The 14,230-nt window shown below is 43.6% G+C and overlaps 1 protein-coding gene across 1 annotated transcript in view; it reads left to right on the forward strand.

Annotated features, from left to right (window-relative positions):
• The first annotated feature begins 356 nt into the window (after positions 1–356).
• The window catches only part of LOC109922958 (BRD4-interacting chromatin-remodeling complex-associated protein-like), a 75,133-nt gene continuing 61,259 nt past the window's right edge, over positions 357–14,230 (forward strand). The window contains exons 1-4 of the mRNA XM_048600350.1: positions 357–732; positions 1,859–1,960; positions 11,323–11,510; positions 12,879–12,924. Of these exons, the coding sequence (XP_048456307.1) occupies positions 12,884–12,924 (41 nt within the window). The 5' untranslated portion in view covers positions 357–732; positions 1,859–1,960; positions 11,323–11,510; positions 12,879–12,883. The remainder of the gene's footprint in view (positions 733–1,858; positions 1,961–11,322; positions 11,511–12,878; positions 12,925–14,230) is intronic.

The following is a 14,230-nucleotide window of genomic DNA, read 5'->3' on the forward strand; positions in this document are numbered from 1 at the left end:
TTCGCAAGTCTGGTGGAAACAAGCCCAGATTGTCCCAGCTTTCCTCATAAGACATGGTCTCTCTGGACCCCTGTACCTCTAACTCTTGCTGACACAGTCCCTCCTGCACTCTGCCTCTGGCAGACGCAATCCCACTTGCCCATGTACCTCTACCTCTTTGGTTTGTCAGATTGTGTCTTCAATACCATGAACCGTTCAGTTAATAAGCCCAAACGCCTGCCAATCAGCTTTGGCGGAGCCAATAGTTTGTGTGGAACTATGGTTCCCTGAGCTAACACCAACATCCCCCAACCCCTTGGTCCCTATTGATTGGCGGGGGTTTCCTGAGACACTCTCCTTGATGTAAAGAGAGACCACGTGCACGTAGACCCACTTGCCCCTCTGCTGCACTGAATACCATCCCGTGAGATCCAGTGTTAAAACTTCTCCGGGACTATCCCGAAGTGTCTCAGTTGAAAATACGTCTTTGCTCCGGGCGCCCGCATTCTCTTTTGCTACAGCGAAGCATGGCACAACCATAAGCTCAAGAGACCGTTTCCCAGAGCCTTTGAAATCCTTCAGAGGATTTACAGAGCTCTCCCTCCAGCGCTGCCTGTGTGGGGAGGCTGCAGTTCAGGACGCCAACTACTCAACCTCTCCTGGCATTTTAAGTCTCCACACCACACCCCACCCCAGCCCAGTCCCTGAAGTGATGGCGAAGAAACCCCGTTGACAAGACAAACCATATTGGCGGTGAGTCGCATTTTTTATAATGTGCTACAATGTTTTTGTGCGCGTAATATATCTCTCCCTCTCTTCCAGTGACGATAGTGCAACATATATTTAAAATGTTAGGACTGCCTACCCGCCCACCCCCCGCACATAAATATAAACCATCAGCCATGATACATAGCCAGCAGACTGCCCTCTTATAGAGAGCAGTTGTTGGATTGTATTTTTTCCCTCCGCCTCTCTGACATTTGGAGTTCATTATGGGAACAGTGTCAGCTCTTACAAGGTGTCAGTCAGAGCTCAGGCTGCAGACTGAGCATAGGGAGAAATCAAACCAGAGGCTGACAACAAAAGGCCAGTGCCTGCAGCTCTGAAGCTCTTTGTGCCTTGCCACCTCCCCTCAAGAGTCTGGGATGGGAAAGAGCGACGACTCCTCTCCAGCCTTTTATTGGGAAGTGGTGATTTTGCTGAGATTCGCACTTCTTTTTCTCCTCTTTTCAAACTGAAGTGATGGACTTTCTAATAATGTGCGTTGCCAAAAAAAAGTCTCTGCGATTCCACCTGCGAGTCAACACTAGCTCCAGAAACCAGTGGCTGCAGCTTAGCGACTTGGCTGTAGCGTTCACGGTATCCCCGAGCTCCCCTCACCCATCCAGCAATGCGGTAAACTTGACTGTCAATTCCGCAGAGTTGTACAGCTCTGTCCAATTTGTAAATAAAGCAAAACACTGCGCCCACCCGGCTACTCGCAACCTTTTCATTCCGCCCGTAGGAACTGGGGGTGTCGCTGTGCAGCTACAGGAGGACTCGCTTGTAGCCCCCAGTACTGCTCACTGCTGGCCCAGAGACTGGCGAAAATATTGGCCCTGACAATTTTGTCTCAATACAAGCGATCTGAAAACAGTAAAACCTTTATACTTTGCAAACAAAATGGTGCAATGAAACACTGCCAATGCCACTATTTGATCAAATAAATAAGCGAGACCACGCCCTAATCTTTTAGAACATACACAGTGTTGAAACTCGGAATGGATTTATTAATGAATGTGAATGCTACATATCTGGGGGTGGACACAATGTAATTGCCCCTTTTACAAAAATGACATTGTCTCTCTCTCTGCGCTCCTCGCATGAACAAACTAACAAGATGTCTGCAGGACACGGTATTCTCTGAGATCGAAACGGATTCGATAGCCCCAACTGCTTTCTCCCTGTGTTGGCTTGGAGATGCTCGCTTTTGCTTAACACGGTACGTGCAGAGTGGTCGGGGTTTTCCTGGGTGTGTGTGTTTTTTCTCTCTGTTAGCCTCTGGATCAGGTCAGATTCTCCCAGTCTGGCCTCACTTTGGCTGCTTCATGGATGGGGAGGAGTTGGAAATCGACGGCCGCCAGAATTGTCTTAAATCTTGGTTAGAGACAGAAAAAAACTTGCAGATGCTGGAACCCAAGATAGACAAACAGGAGGCTGGAAGAACACAGCAGGCCAGGCAGCATCTGGAGGAAAGAAGCAGTCAACCTTTCGGGTATTACCCTTCTTCAGGACTTCAGATGCTGCCTGGTCTGCTGTGTTCTTCCAGCCTCCTGTTTGTCTACCTTGTCTCAAAATCTTCCAGCATTGCTACTTTCTACTAATTGGGTTAAAGTTCATAGATCATAGAATCCCTACAGTGTGGAAACGCCCTTCAGCCCAACAAGTCCACACCTACCCTTGGATCATCCCACCCAGACCCATCCCCCACCTAAACTACATACCCCTGAACACTACAGGCAATTTAGCATGGCCAATCTACCTAACCTGCAAATCTTTGGACTGTGGGAAGAAACCAGAGTACCCAGAGGAAACCCACACAGACAGGGGGACAATGTGCAAACTCCACGCAGACAGTCGCCCGAGGGTGATATTGAACCCAGATCCCTAGTGCTGTGAGGCAGCAGTGCTAACCACTGAGCCACCATGCTGCCCCAGCTGCTTAGATTTACATAGTGAAGCCCCTCTTGATTGTTCTGTGTTTTTTTCAATTTAACCTTTTTTTTCCAGTCAATCTGTTCAGAGAAGTTATTACACACGTCCAGAGCAGATGGGACTTAAACCCAGGCCGCCCAGTCCAGGGACACTACCACTGTAGGTTTATTCCATGCGAAGGATCACATGCCCAGGACAAACAACATAGTCTATTAACATAGAGCAAACAACACATTCTGCACACAGTCAGATCCATATCCGCAGCCTGCCTGGTATCCATGGTGTTTGTCTGTCATTGTCATTCCATATTTTACACTTATATTTGATTCACTCTCTTTGGGAGAGTCATTCCCTATAAAACTGCATGTTTAACAATTCTGAAATTCGTGAATATCAATTTATATGGACGTTTTATGGGCTACAGTGAGAAATTCAGTCAAAGCTGACAGTATTTCTATTATGGAGGATGATGCCATCTGCAACATATAGTGGTGCCCTGACCCTCTGACATCTCAGCCCTACTCACTCACCATTGGCAGTCCTGGGAGCAGTGCATTCTGAACCTTTGCCCACTGTGACCCATATCGAGGTCAGAAAGTGGTTGTGACCCGATAGTGAAGAGTAGGGTTCTGCAGGCTGTGACCGCAAACAAGGTTGAGCTTAATCACTTTGTTGGAGCTCCACAAGCAGCCAGTCATTCCTCAGAGCTCAGGCCTGACCCCCACTTTGGGAAACTCTGCAAGTCTTTGTAATTCCTTTCCCTGAATCCTTTTGTGGCTCTACCTTCTCTCAGTCTCTTTCTGTAAGATGCTCCTAAAAGTCCCTTTAAGTGGTTTAAGCCGACATATGGTTAATTCTACTTCATTTTCTTGACTCAGTATCAGATTGTTATCAGATATGCTAGCTCTTCAGGATGCATTACCACACAAAAGGGGTCAGCTCACTGTAATGCAGTAAAGTAACACAATGGATGACAGCAATTGAACAGTTCTGAATAAAATCTAAAGTGCATTTTAATACGGAAATTTTATACCTCACATATTCAACCACTGGCCCTCACTGCCCCACTGAGTGCAGAGACTGGATTCGGATAGGACATCTCGGCTTTCAAGGCCTACGTGGTGTTTTGCTCCAGCTAATCTTTTCAGTCACTGCCAGTTTAGGGAACAGACCTGCTCCTGACCTCACCTGATGTCCTGACCCAGGGTGAGTCCATGGGTTTCCAGCACATGGAAAAGTATGGCTCACTGACAGCAGCCACTCTCTGAACTGAATACTCCATTTTAGAGGCTTGAGCACATAGTCAAATCTGAGATGGCAGAAGGTTAATGAAGGGATGCTTCATTTGTCAGACATGGAACTAAACCGGTTGGGTTATTCTCCCTGGTGTCCTTGTGAATGTTTGTTCAAACAACCAAGAACTCTGGATGGGGGAGAGAAAAGATATGATCTGAATATTTAGCTCAAAATAGAAATTGCTGGAAAAAGTTTTCCCAGCAATTTCTGTTTTTGTTCTATCTGCAGCACTTGCTTATTTGGGTTTTTTTTAATATTTAGTGCAATTTGTGGGAGCTTGCTGTGCACATGCTGGCTACCCTGTTTCTTATATCGTAACAATCTCCTCTTGATTAACTTCAAAGCGGCTGGGACATTCCAGTTTCCTGACAGGTGCTATGTAAATGCAAGTTCTTCCTTCTCTGGAGGACTGAACTGTTTTTCATTTCCTTTTCTCCTGTCATTTTCTGAAGGCTGTGAGGAACTCCACCGAGCTCATGGCTCTGGAAACTGTCAGCTGCTGTTCAGTCCTTGATGGCCACTCCTCACATACTTCAAGGCAGAGGTCACTGGGCTACTGATGTGATCTGTAGCTTGGACCCAACCCTGATGGGGTGAAATTATTTAAGAAGGATTCATCTTGATTGGCTCAACATTTTTGAGTTAGAAAATGGCTGCCTACGTGAAGACCTAATTAAATACCTGGAAGTTTTTCAGGAAGATTTAGGGACTATCAGAGGAGCCAAGGCCACCTTACATGTTGACCAGGCAACAATTCCATGATTCTGCAAGGCCCACCTAGTTCCATTTGCTTTACCTGCAAAAGTAGAAGCAAAAATGAGGAGGCTGTCAAGCAAAGGAATCATCAAACCAGTACAGTTTGCAGAATGGACAGTACTGTCGGTACTGATTTTGAAGCCCAATTGGTTGGTTTGCTTCTGTGGGGATTTTAAACAGATGGTAAAATACTTCTTGCAGCTGGATAAATACCCAATCCCTCACATAAAGGACTTATAGACAAAGCTGGTTAGGGAGGGGTGCTGTCCATCACAAAGCTGGACATATGCCACATGTCCTTGCATTTCCGGTTGGATAAGGATTCCCAGACATGCGCTACAAGTAATATCCCATAGGATTTGTACCAATATACGAGACTGCCATCTGGGGTTTCATCAGACTGTGCCATTTTTAAATGGATAATGGAGAATTTTTACAAGGTCGACCCCAGGTCACTTTTTATCTGGATGATGTGCTAACAGCAGGGAAAACCAATAAAGAGCATTTAGAGACCTTAGACACAGTGCTTAAATGTTTGTCCAATGTGGGCATATGCCTTACAAGGCAAAGAATGTGTGTTCCAGGCACGCCAAGTGACCTACTTGGGCTACAGAGTTGACAAGACCAGGAAACACCCGTTGGAAGATAAAGTGAGGGTGATCAAAGATGCCCCAGCTGCCATGTCTGAACTGGAGCTTAGGCCTTTCCTTGGATTGGTGAATTATTATGAAAAGTTCTTACGTAACCTTGCCTCCATCCTGGCAACTTTCCATCTGCTATTGAAAAAGGATCAGCTTGGAAATGGTCTCAAAGCCAAGATGTAGCCTTTAGGGAAGTGAAAAAGCAGCAATCATCATCTAAACTGTTGGCACACTATGATCTCAAGTGAGATCTGGTGCTGACATGCAATGCCTCCCCATACAGTATCAGAGTATCGTTGGCTCACACATGGCCAAATGGAGAGGAAAGCCCAATAGCATATGCTGCTTCGACATTGGCTGATGCAGAGTGCAAATGTGCCCAGATAGAAAAGGAAGGGTTGCCGGTTATCTTTGGTGTGAGAAAGTTCCACCAATACCTTTATAGACATAAATTTGTAATAGTTACAGACCACAACCCCTTGCTAGGACTACTCAAAGAGAATAAGGCCATGCCACCCATAGCTTTGGGTCAAATTCAGCAGTGGGGTGTCATTCTAAGTGTGTACAGTTATCTGTTGGAACACCGTCCAGGAGGCCAAGTAGCAAATGCCTTAAGTCACCTCCCATGGACAGATACCACTTGTAGTGGCATCACTGGAAGAGTCTGTACTGGTTTTAAACTTTCTGGACATCCTTCCAGTCACTGCTGATAATATCAGGCTGTGGAAGCAAAAAGATCTTGTCCTGGCAAAACTAAAACAGCTGGTGGTGATGGGGGAAGCAAAGGGGCCATCACAACCAGAATTGAAACCTTCTGGCATTTTACTAAGAGGAGCAAGAGTGATTGTTCCGAGCAAAGATCTCTGCCAGATCCTGGCTGAACACTAGCAGGGTCATGCAGGGATTTCCGAAATGAAGATATTGGTGAGAAGTAATGTCTTATGACCAGGATTAGATGCAGACATAGCCCCATTGGGCAGTGCCCAGAGTATCAACAAGGATAAAAATTACCGCCAGAAGGTCCCCCACGTTCGTGGGAATGGCCAGGTAAACCCTGCACTCAGTTACATGTCAACTATGCCAGCCCTTTCATGGGCTCAATGTTCTTAGTCATTGGTTGGATGTGCGTAGACTTCCTTCATCAAACACTGGGACAATGATAAAAAAGCCACAAGCATCTTTTGCAATACATTGGCCCCAGGAGATGTTGGTCACAGACAGTGGGCCATAGTTTACCAGTGGGGAATTTGAGTATTTCCTAAAGTTGAATTGCATTCGGCATATAAGGACAACTCCATATCACCACCATCCAATGGTCTGGCGAAAAGAGCAGTTCAGGCTTTGAAGGCAGGCTTAAAGAAACAGCCTACAGCTTCATTGTCCTGGTTCTTGTTTAATTATCAGACCACCCCTCATGCAACTACAGAGATAGCTTCAGCAGAGTTTCACGTGGTGAGAAGACTCTGCACAGGTTAAATCTGATCTTCTCAGACCTGAGCAGAGAGGGTGAAACAGTATCAGGAACGCCAATGCCAGACATAATACTCTTCTAAGTGAGAAAGACACTTTAATTCAGGGGACAAAGTTTTGTGGCGAAACCACTGAAATGTCCCTGCATGGCTAAGAAGTATGATCGACGTGAGATCAGGTCTGGTGATGTACAAAGTTTGGATAGTTGAGGCAGTCATGAACAATCATGTGGACCATGTGAAAGCTCCAAGTTCAGAAATGGGGAGGAGCAAAACATACCCAGGCCGTCAACAGCTGGAAAGGCTGTCAGAACCATGGACTGTTTTCTTCCATCCAGCTTTGAAGAAACCTCAGAGTCAAGATGGACATAGCAGATGTTGCAGTCTCAATGCCTTTACCCCCTGAAGAAGAGGATGAATTTCTTACCAGATGCTCCAGTCTCAAGAGGCGGGTGACAGTCCGGTTCATGCCGCCCACACAGGCAAATGGGACTCGTTTAGTTTGGAAAACCTAGTCGGCATGGATGAGCTAGACTGAAGGGTCTGATCCAATGCAGTGTGACTCGTTGACTCAAATCCTACTTGGAGTTGTTTGTTAACTTTATTCCATGAACTGTTTGTTAACTTTATTCCATTCCATATTCTATCAAACATTTGTGTTATTGATAGCACGTTACCGGCATGTCCTGCAGTGGTTGTATCTAGCAGCTACCACACTGTGATTGTAAATGTGAACCCTTTGACTGAATAGCTTGTACAGTATATGGTATACAAAGTCAGAAGTCACACGACACCAGGTTATAGTCGAACAAGTTTATTTAAAATCAAAGCTTTCAGAGGGTAGCTCCTTCATCAGGCGACTTCACATAATGAAGGGGCTATGCTCCAAAAGCTTGTGATTTCAAATACACCTGTTGGACTATAACTTGGTGTCGTGTGACTTCTGACTTTGCCCACCCCAGTCCAACACTGTCACCTCCACAGTTTATGATGTGACAGAGACTCGGAAGTGTTTTAGAGATTACATGAAGAGTGACTCTGAAAAGTGACAGTAATTATAGATCTGCCCAATCAAGGATAACATTTATAATGGTTGCATAACTTGAATATGGGTTACTGTAATTCACTACACTTAAGGAGCGTTTTCTCTTGAGGCTACTTTCCAATTGGAGAATGATGGGCTGTCTGCTACGAGCAGTTGAAATTGCTTCCTATTTATGATACATAGTTTTCTGCAGTCATTAACACATAACATCTTGCTTTTTCATCCCTCTATGCATTAAATGGGCTGGATCAGTTATACAGTTGCCTACAATTTCTCTTGCCCCCTTTTTCTCTATGACTGGCTTCGTACAGCAGGCATACGCAGAGTTAAAATGAGTGGGCATTTGAGACTTTAAGTTTAACCTGTTTACTGCTCACACAAGGAACCATTCTGACTTTCATTTTGTGGCATAAATGAATTTGCTTATTTTAAAGTATGTATGTACAAATGTCAATCACAAACAGCTCAGAATGAGTTGCGCTAGCCACCCTTCTCCACTGTGAGATGAATAACCCTAGATTCTGCAGTCTGTCCACATGCCTGAGGTCCCTGAACCCTGGTCAGTCTCCTCTGCACACTCTCTCTAATATCTTCACATCCACCCTGAAATGCAGTTCGCAGAAGTGGGTACAACACTCCAGATGAAAGTGATTGTTGCTACAGTAGTTTCATTGCTGCAGTGGCTATGTTACTGCAATCATTCTGATGCTGCAGTGGTCGAGTTGCTGTAGTCACTATGATGGTTACTTTGCTGCAGTTGTTATGATGCTGCAAAGATTTCATAGCTCCAATTGCTATGATGTTGTACTTGCTACGTTTGTTGCCTTAACTTTCTTGCTTTTGGACTGTATGCTCCTCTATAAAGTCAGAGAACCTGTATAGTTTTTTCACGGCCTGTCCTGTCACCTTCAAATATATGGTCTCTTTGGGTTGTGTGTTTATCCTTACCCAGAGAGTGGCTATAAGCTTACTTGAGAGCTTACAACATCATGGATGTCCTGTTCATAGGTAATAGCTGTGTAGTTATGGTTTATTATAGCTTTTGTACAACCATCACTGATTTGGTTCCTCCCCCTCCACAGTGGATTGGCTGGTAGGATTCCTCATAAACTCATTCCAAACAGAGACCATTCAGCCTGTGCCAGCTCCTTTGAAAAAGCAATGCAATTAATTCCACTCTGTGCTTTTGCTCCACTACCCTGCAGTTACTTGTTTTTAAATATTTATCCAATTTCCACTTGGAAGTTGCTACTGAATCTTCTTCTGGTAAAATCTCAGGCAGTATATCATAGATCATCGAAAGTACTGGTCCGGAACCTCTGATCAGGATCAGAAAAACCAATATCCAATCGCAAATGGACAATAAAGTACACACTTACTCTTGGAGGAGTTCTCCATGTGAGCAACCAACCCAGGAGCTATCCTGAAACTGCTTGGTTCCAATCAGGAAGCCCAACAGCCCACCAGTCAGGTGGTCAGCTTTGAAGCTACACCCTGTTACTCAATACAACTCCTGGTCTGATCCAGGATTGAAGGTCCTGAACCTCTTTCTCAACCACTGAGGGAAGATAAATGTGTAAGGTCAGTGAGGGGGTAGGGATGCAGGCGGGTGAGGAGAAATGGAGGCAAGTGAGTGAGGGGCAGGGAAGGATAAGGAGGCAGATCGATGAAAGGGTCGGGAAGCAGGTTGGTAAGGATGCAGGGAAGAGTAAGGAGGCAGATTAGTGAGGGGTTAGGAAGGCAGGGGGGTGAAGGGTAAGGGAGGCAGGTGGGTGAGGGCATAGAGAAGCAGGTTGGTGAGTGGGTAGGGAGGCAGTTGGGTAAGGGGGTAGGTAGGCAAGTGGATGAGTGGGTAGAGTGCCAACACTTGCCACATGACTCCATGAGGAAAACTGTTGATTCATTCTTCATTCATTCTCTCATGAAATCCAAACTGAGAGTAAGCCTTGCCTGTGATCCACATAGCAAATGGTGAAGATGGACTTTTATCTGTTTATAGTGCAGGCCGCAGACCTCTGACTGTCTTCTGTCGGTGAGCCACGAACAGTACCCATCAGGTCCAAGCTGCAATGAACTCTTAGAAAATACTAAGTTAATTGAAACAGCAGAACCTCTTTCCACCCATCTCCATGACAATGTAACCTGCTCTTGAATAGACTTTCAGATTAATAATCTCTATTTATAGTTTCTTCAATCTGAAGAAATAATGATTTGACAATCTTTCAGGAATTACCAAAAGCTTTCAAACTAACTTATTCTTTTATTCATTACTGGGATGAGGGCATCATTAAATAGGCAGCATTTATTGCCCATCCCTAATTATCCAGAGTGCAGTTTGGAGTCAGCAACATTGCTGTGGGTCTGAAGTCACATGTAGGCCAGATCAGGTAAGGATGGCAGTTTGCTTCCCTAAAGGGACATTAGTGAACCAGATGGGTTTTTCCAACAATCGGCAATGGATTCATGGTCATCATTAGATTCTTAATTCCAGATTTTTGTTGAATTCAGATTCCACCGTCTACCATGGTGGGATTTGAACCTGGGTCCCCAGAACATTATCTAGGTCTTTGGATTAACAGTCCGGTGATAATACCACTAGGCCATCGCCTACCTCCTCACAAAACAAAAACATTTTTCTAGACGTCCTTTATTGAAATATTTCCAAATCTCTTAATTACCACAGCCACTTTATCTTTTGTAGCTTTCCCCAGCTCAACAATTATCTGAGAGCTTTGCATTCCTCCAGCCTTAACCTCTATTACACTTCCCATTGTCTTCGTCTCACTATTTAATGACCTTCAGTAGCCAAGGCTACATGATCTGACGTTTTATTCCTAACTCATCCACATCTACCTCCCTCTCCTTTTTAAGAAGCTCCTTAAAAACTTAAGCCTTTGGTTTTCTGACCTGCTATCTTTTCCTTTGGCTCAACGTTACATTTTGTTGGATAACATTCTCATGAAGCTAAAGTTAAAGATGGCCTTTATTGAAGCTTTTCATCTTACAAAGCTAAAGGTGCTATATAAATGCAATTTATTGAAGTGACCTAACTTAAATCTGGCAAATGTCAACCTTAAACTTTCAATCCTTTCGTTTAGTTTTTGTCTGAATAGAGAAGGGGCTAATCCAAAGACTGACAGATGTTGCAACAATGAATGTTAACAGTTTGTACATTGTAAAAGTGAAGATTCTAAGAGATAAATTTTAACAAGGTCATGGAATAAAGAGAGTTAGAGGAGCGGGGGTAAGATCTCAATGTGATAAGAATCCTGGACAGGCAGGGGGTGCAGTATTTGACCCTGTAAAAAGAACAGACCTGTTCTGATGATTGTTTTCACCATTTCAATGTCACGTTTTGGAAGAAGACTTTTTACAATCTGTGACAGAATCTATGTAAGAAGGACAGAAATTGTTTTGTTATTATTTGTAATTGTTTACATAGAAGCAGAGAACGAAACGTCTTGAGCCTCCACTTGAAGATGCTTTATGGTCATTCAGTGAACTTTATGAGCAGGGTGTGGATAGAGCCCAGACAGAGGATGTCTTGTTGAAGACCGTGCTGGCAGGACCGTGCTGTGGGGAAGCTTTCCCAGGGCTGCTGTACATCGGATGGGGCGGCAACTGAATGATGTGAGTATTTTTTATCTCATTGTTCAGATGGTACAGGGTGTTCAGTGAAGATTGTTAGGTATTAATAGATGGAGGACAGTTTTGAAATGGTCATAGCAGTGTATTTCGTAGGTGAATCAGAACATGACCACATTGGACAGGAGTCCAGCTAATTGGTTCTTTTGTTCTTTCCCACCTTCCCTTATTCAAATAATTGGGAATGAAGTGAAGACTGATACAACACTGAAGGAGGCCATTTAGCATGGTGACCGTGCTGAAATTATCCACAGGATAATATTCCTTTTGACCTTTTCCTAGAGCCCTGCAAGTTTTCATTTTCAATTGCCTTTCGTAAGTTATGATGGAATAAAACCCTGGCCCTTCTCAGGCATTGCATTTCAGATAGGATCTCATATCCCCGTTAAAAAATTCAAACTAAAACAAAGAACTGCAAATGCTGGAAATCTGAAACAAAAACAGAAAGTGATGGGGAAACTCAGCAGGTCTGGCAGCATTTGTGAAGAGAGAAAGCTGTTAATGTTTCGAGTCCGGTGACTGTTTATCATGGACAAATTACCTTATTGGATCAAAGAACACAGAAATGGGTATTTCAGCTCATTATTCCTGAGGTTGGATCTTTGAAACTGATGACCATTGACTCTCGCATCCGTGCTCTTTCCCCGTAACCCTACAAATTCTTTTCCCTTCAACCTATTTTATGATTCTGTTTTGAAAGTTTTATTATGCAACCCACTCTAGGCCACAACAAGCCACTGCAATTTTGTGTAGGTTCGTGCTTTACATCAGGCTTACAGGAAAAAGGGGAATGGCTGAAATTGTATCCTTCCTTCTTCGTGCAGGAAGACTGTTGAACCCCTTACTATGAGTACAAACCGGAGAGTAGCTAAACCAGCACAGGTTTGTGTCCATCTTGGAATGTGTGGAACAGTGTACAGTGCACTGGACTGATTTCAGTCAGCCGAGAGATTGGAGAGAATTTTCCTGGAGTAGTTATTTGCCTGAGCTTTTCTCTCTGTTTTATTTGTTCCTCCAGCGATAACATGCTTGTGAAGAAGGGGGATGAGGAAGTATTTAGTTCTATTGCTTTGGTTATCAGAAGTATGGGGCTGGCTTGGTGGAAGAGCTGTTTGTCTTCTTGTGTGTTGAATCTGTCTCCTCCACTGTACAGACCCAACTTTGCAACACATTCCATTTTGTGCTATCCCTGAACCTGATATTGAACTTTTTTTAAAAAAGGATGTATGTCTATTTACAATATATGGCTATAAATGTCTAATTGAGTAACTTCACAAAGTACATGATTCAATATGTTGGAGGATATAAACAGTTATTCTTTCCATGAATTAAATATTGTACCCTTCTCTGCAGCTGTCATGGATGATGAAGAAGGAAGGTGTCTGCTAGATGTTATTTGGTGAGTTTGCTTAATTGTTAAACAGGTTTTATCAAAAAGGTAACTCAAGAATCTGTTACGTTCAATGTGTTTTAAGATCTTTTTGTTGAGGTGATGTACTTAAGAAGATAGAATTACATTTTAAAACGTTAGAATCCCATTTTCGATCCCTGCTGCTTGTAAATGATTCAGAAACACAATTTCCAACACTATAAATCCATTGGGTTAATTAAATCAGCAGCTGGGACTAAGGAAAGAAACTGAATCTATACTCGGAGCAAATGAATGGATGCCGTTACAGGGCATTATAAAATAGAAACAAAGGACATTGGAACAGAAGGAGGCCATTCAGCCCCTTTGAGCTGTTCATCCATTCAATCCCTCAAGCCTGTTAGACCATTCAACCCCTCAAGGCTGTTCACCATTCATTTTAGATCATAGTGCTGTGTACCTTAATCCCATCCGCTAATCCCAGAGCTGTCTACATTGACCAGGGCTTTGTGTAGTTTGAATGTGACCACTGCTCCCTTATATTCTAGTCCTCTAAATCTAAAATGGATATGTCGCAGTTGCCTGAGTTGAAATCTATCAGTAGTTTTCCCCATTCAACCTTCCGAGCAATCTGTCTGAGTAAATTTACACTTCTGTCGACACGGATTACAATGCTTCATCTTTCTGACTCCATGCCAAATTTGGATATGGCAGCTTTTGAGCCCATCTTCTAAATCACATATAAATATATTAAATAGAAGAGGCTCCAGCACACATCATTGTGGGACACTCTGAACTTGCCGATTAAGAGACATGCTTTCTAACCTGTTCAAATAATTTGCCTTTAGGCTTTCTAAAGGCAAGTCTTTTTTGAAGGACTTTATGAAATGCCAATTTCAATGACCCTTTACAATATTTGGAAATTTATATGGGGAAGGCAATGGCCTAGTGGTACTATTGCTGCACTGTTAATCCAGGTAATGTTCTAGGGACCCAGGTTTGGATTCTGCCACAGCAGATGGTAGAATTTGAATTCAATAAAAATCTGGAATTAAGAGTCTAACAATGACATGACCCATTGTTGATTGTTGGAAAAACCCATCTAGCTCCTTAATGTTCCCTTTAGGGGGGCAATCTGCTGTCCTTACCTGGTCTGGCCCACATGTGACTCCAGACCCACAGCAATGTGGTTGACTCTCAACTGCCTGTAGGAAATTAGGGATGGACAATAAATGCTGGCTTAGCCCGCAACGCCCTAATCCCGTGAATGAATGTAAAAAAAAAAAGATTGTCAGATACTGCCTTCCCTTTACAGAATCATAGCCCAACTGAAATT

This window comes from Rhincodon typus, chromosome 8 (assembly GCF_021869965.1).
Source record: "Rhincodon typus isolate 14 chromosome 8, sRhiTyp1.1, whole genome shotgun sequence".
In the NCBI taxonomy this organism is placed as follows: Eukaryota; Metazoa; Chordata; class Chondrichthyes; order Orectolobiformes; family Rhincodontidae; genus Rhincodon; species Rhincodon typus.